The sequence below is a fragment of the Corapipo altera genome, unplaced genomic scaffold (genome assembly GCF_003945725.1).
Source record: "Corapipo altera isolate COAL_440 unplaced genomic scaffold, ASM394572v1 59581, whole genome shotgun sequence".
Classification (NCBI taxonomy): Eukaryota; Metazoa; Chordata; class Aves; order Passeriformes; family Pipridae; genus Corapipo; species Corapipo altera.
The window spans coordinates 1-2,989 of record NW_020888338.1 but is presented as its reverse complement, the minus strand read 5'-3'; the positions used below and the strand labels follow the sequence as shown (position 1 = coordinate 2,989).

General features: G+C 67.8%; 1 protein-coding gene and 1 long non-coding RNA gene across 2 annotated transcripts; one reads left to right on the top strand and one right to left on the bottom strand.

The window, feature by feature from the left end:
- The first annotated feature begins 6 nt into the window (after positions 1 to 6).
- Positions 7 to 655, top strand: LOC113941934. Its single transcript, XR_003525798.1, has 2 exons — positions 7 to 109; positions 372 to 655. It is a non-coding gene; the product is annotated as an uncharacterized LOC113941934 (long non-coding RNA).
- Positions 656 to 781: 126 nt separating this feature from the next.
- Positions 782 to 2,982, bottom strand: LOC113941933 (coiled-coil domain-containing protein 115-like). Its single transcript, XM_027633071.1, has 6 exons — positions 2,826 to 2,982; positions 2,462 to 2,565; positions 1,966 to 2,051; positions 1,587 to 1,716; positions 1,085 to 1,366; positions 782 to 1,007 (listed from the first exon to the last, which is right to left on the bottom strand). Exons 1-5 carry the CDS (start codon positions 2,949 to 2,951, stop codon positions 1,183 to 1,185), a joined length of 630 nt encoding a protein of 209 aa, XP_027488872.1. The 5' UTR covers positions 2,952 to 2,982; the 3' UTR covers positions 782 to 1,007; positions 1,085 to 1,182.
- Positions 2,983 to 2,989: the final 7 nt, after the last annotated feature.

The following is a 2,989-nucleotide window of genomic DNA, read 5'->3' as shown; positions in this document are numbered from 1 at the left end:
CCCCCCAGAAGGAGCACCAGCTGGAGATCACGATGCTGTCCCAGGGCGTGTCCATGCTCTACTCCTTCTTCATGTCGGCGGCGAAGCTCCGCGAGCGCCAGGACCTACCGTAGGGCCAGGGGGCCACGTCCTGGGGAGGGGGACAGGGTCTGGGGAGGGGAACAGGGTCTGGGGAGGGGAACAGGGTCTGGGGAGGGGAACAGGACATGAGGTTTCAGAGACATGCCAGGGGTAGGGACGTATCTTGTGGGAGAGGGACAGGGTACCAAGGGGAGGACAGATCCCAGGGGTGGGGACAGGCCATGGCTGCATTCCCTCTGGGTGCTGATTCCCAGGACTGGGACCCCCCTGTGACCCTGCTTTGCCCCCAGGATGACGGAGATCGTGACCCGGGTGTCCAAGAAGAAGCTGGGCCGCCACGTCAAGGCGCTGGTGTTCGAGCTCTGCTGCAACGACAACACCGATGCCGACATCGAGGTGCCCTACGTGCGCTACACCATCCGCTAGGGGGCGCCACGCCCCGGCCGCGCCCCCACAGACCACACCCCTGCACCCCACCCCTCCCCATAGTCGTTGTTGTGTCGGTCCCGCCCACCGGGGGCGGGGCCTGGGGGCGGGGCGAGGGCCCCGCCCAATAAACATAGACGTTGGCAAAGGGGCTGCCGCTGATTGGGTGGGGCAGAGGCGGGGCCAGGGAGGGGTCACATGGGACCAGCATGGCTGCCAGGTGACACGGGTGCACAAAGATGGTGGCACACTGGGGACAGAGGGGACACAGCGCTGGTGGCACCACAACAGCTTTATTGGGGGAGACACAGGGGCCCTGGAGTGGTCCTGTCACGAGGGTGGTGACAGCACCGCCACCCACTGCTGGAGCTCAGTGTCACCCACAGGGTCCCTGGGGCTCCGTGTCACCCACGAGTGGGTCTCAGTGTCACCTGCACGGTCCTTGGGAGGCTCAGTGTCACCCACAGGCAGGTGCGTCACCTGGGAAGGCTCCGTGTCACCTGGGAAGGGTCAGCACGTTACCTGTGTCCCTGTGGGTCATGGTGCCACCTGTGCTCCTCTGTGTCCCCCATGTCACCTGCAGAGCGTCCCTGGTGCTCTCAGTGTCCGTGTCACGCAGTCCCCGTGTCCCCCGTGGTCACTGTGCCACCCTCAGTGTCCCCTCGGGTCTTGATGTCACCCGGCATCCCCGTGGTCTCGGTGTCCGCCGGGGTTCCTGAGGAGCTGCTGTCCCCGGGGGTCTCTCTGTCCCCTCTCTCTCTGGCCAGGAGCCGTTTCTGCCGCAGGAGGTGCCGGTACCGCGTGGCCATGGCATCCACGGTGCCCTGGAGCTCGGCCACCTCCACGGCCAGTGTCACCCCTGGGGCCAGGGGGCCAGAGGGGTCACATGGGGTCGTGACCTTCAGGCCCTTCCCAGTTTTGGTTGATCCCCTGTTCTTTGGGGACCCCCCAGATTTTGGACCCCCACGGTTTGGGGACCCTCGCCCTGCTTTGGGGGACCCCTCTGGTTCAGATCCCCCAGTTCCCCCAAGTTCAGGCCCCCCCCCAGGCACCCCCCAGTCCCAGGCCCCCATTCTCACCCCTCTGGAAGCTGCCCTGTGCCTGCCGCAGACTGGGGGGCACCAGCACCCCGAACCAGCCCAGGGGGTCTGGGGGGGGCCGGGTGGGGCCCCCCCCCTTTCTCTGGGGCTCCCCGGCGCTGCCGCAGCCCTGGGGGAGGGACAAGGTCAGTGACACCCCAGAAAACAACTGAGAACACCCCCCAGCACCCCCAGTTCCTCCCCTGCACCCCCAGCATCCCCCCCCAGCACCCATGGGTGATGTCCTGAGGACCCCAAATTCCCCCCCAGCACCCCCAGGGGACCCCCCTTGGGCACCCCCAGTTCCCACATGGTCCTCAAAGGGACCCTAAACGCCCCCAAACTCCCCAGGGACCACCTCTCCCCCCCTCACCGTCACCCCCGTCCTGCTGAGGGTTGGGGTCCTCGGGGTCCCCCCCTGTTCCGAGCACCTCCTCAAAGTGAGGGCGTCCCCCTGGGTCCTGCCTGGGGGTGACACAGGGACATGGTGTCACTGCCACCCCTCGTGTTCCTCTGCCACCACAGAGACCCCCCAGCACCCCCTGACAGCCCCCAACAGCCCCCAACACCCACCCCGCACCCCCCATGGGGACATCAGTGTCACCCCTATATCCCCTCCCCAAATCAAGGACATCCCTTTGTGTGTCCCCCGGTGTCCCCCCCAGCCCTGTGTCCCTCTGCCAAGTGTCCCCAACATCCCCATGTCCTCCCCATGTCCCTGCCACCCCCTGCCATGGTCCCCCTCGTGTCCCAGTGTCCCCCCCCCGTCCCTGTACCTCCCACGTCCTTGTGTCCTCCCCACGTCCCTGTGCCCCCCACGTCCCTGTGCCCCCCATGTCCCTGTGCCCCCCATGTCCCTGCCCCCGTGTCCCCACCTGTGGCTCACACGCACTCGGGGCACCATGGTGGCCCCATATTGCAGGGACGAGACGCGGTGACACCCCAGGGAGTACCGGGCCTGGGCCAGGGATAGCCAGCCCTGGGGGGACAGGGGGGACAGTGGGGACACAGGACAGGGACAGCCAGCCCTGGGGGGACAGGAGGGACACAGGACAGAGGGGACCCGGGAGTGCACATCCCAGTGGTGTGTCCCTGTCTGTCCCCACAGCGGACGGCCCGGCCCCGCGGTGTGTCCTGGTGCCGAGTGGCACGACCCCACACGTGTCCCCAGGGTGGGTGGTGTCCCCTCATGTCCCCCCACACCCCCTGTCCCCGCTGTGTCCGCCCGTTCCCCCTGACCTGCCGCAGATGCTCCTCCAGCCGCTCCCGGCGCTCCTGCAGCAGCTCCAGCGCCTCCATCAGCTCCAGCGCCGCCGCGTCCAGGGACAGCGACAGCGACCCTGGGGGGGACACAGGACCCCACATCAACACCGGGAGGACTCCGGGGACCCCCCAAACCCCCC

Excerpts from the sequence above, each read along its gene's own strand:
- LOC113941933 (XM_027633071.1), bottom strand. The coding sequence starts at position 2,951 with ATGTGGGGTCCTGTGTCCCCCCCAGGGTCGCTGTCGCTGTCCCTGGAC. Across the intron at positions 2,566-2,825 it reads TGGAGGAGCATCTGCGGCAG|GGCTGGCTATCCCTGGCCCA; the intron begins GTCAGGGGGAAC and ends CTGTCCCCCCAG. Across the intron at positions 1,367-1,586 it reads ACAGGGCAGCTTCCAGAGGG|GGGTGACACTGGCCGTGGAG; the intron begins GTGAGAATGGGG and ends CCCTGGCCCCAG.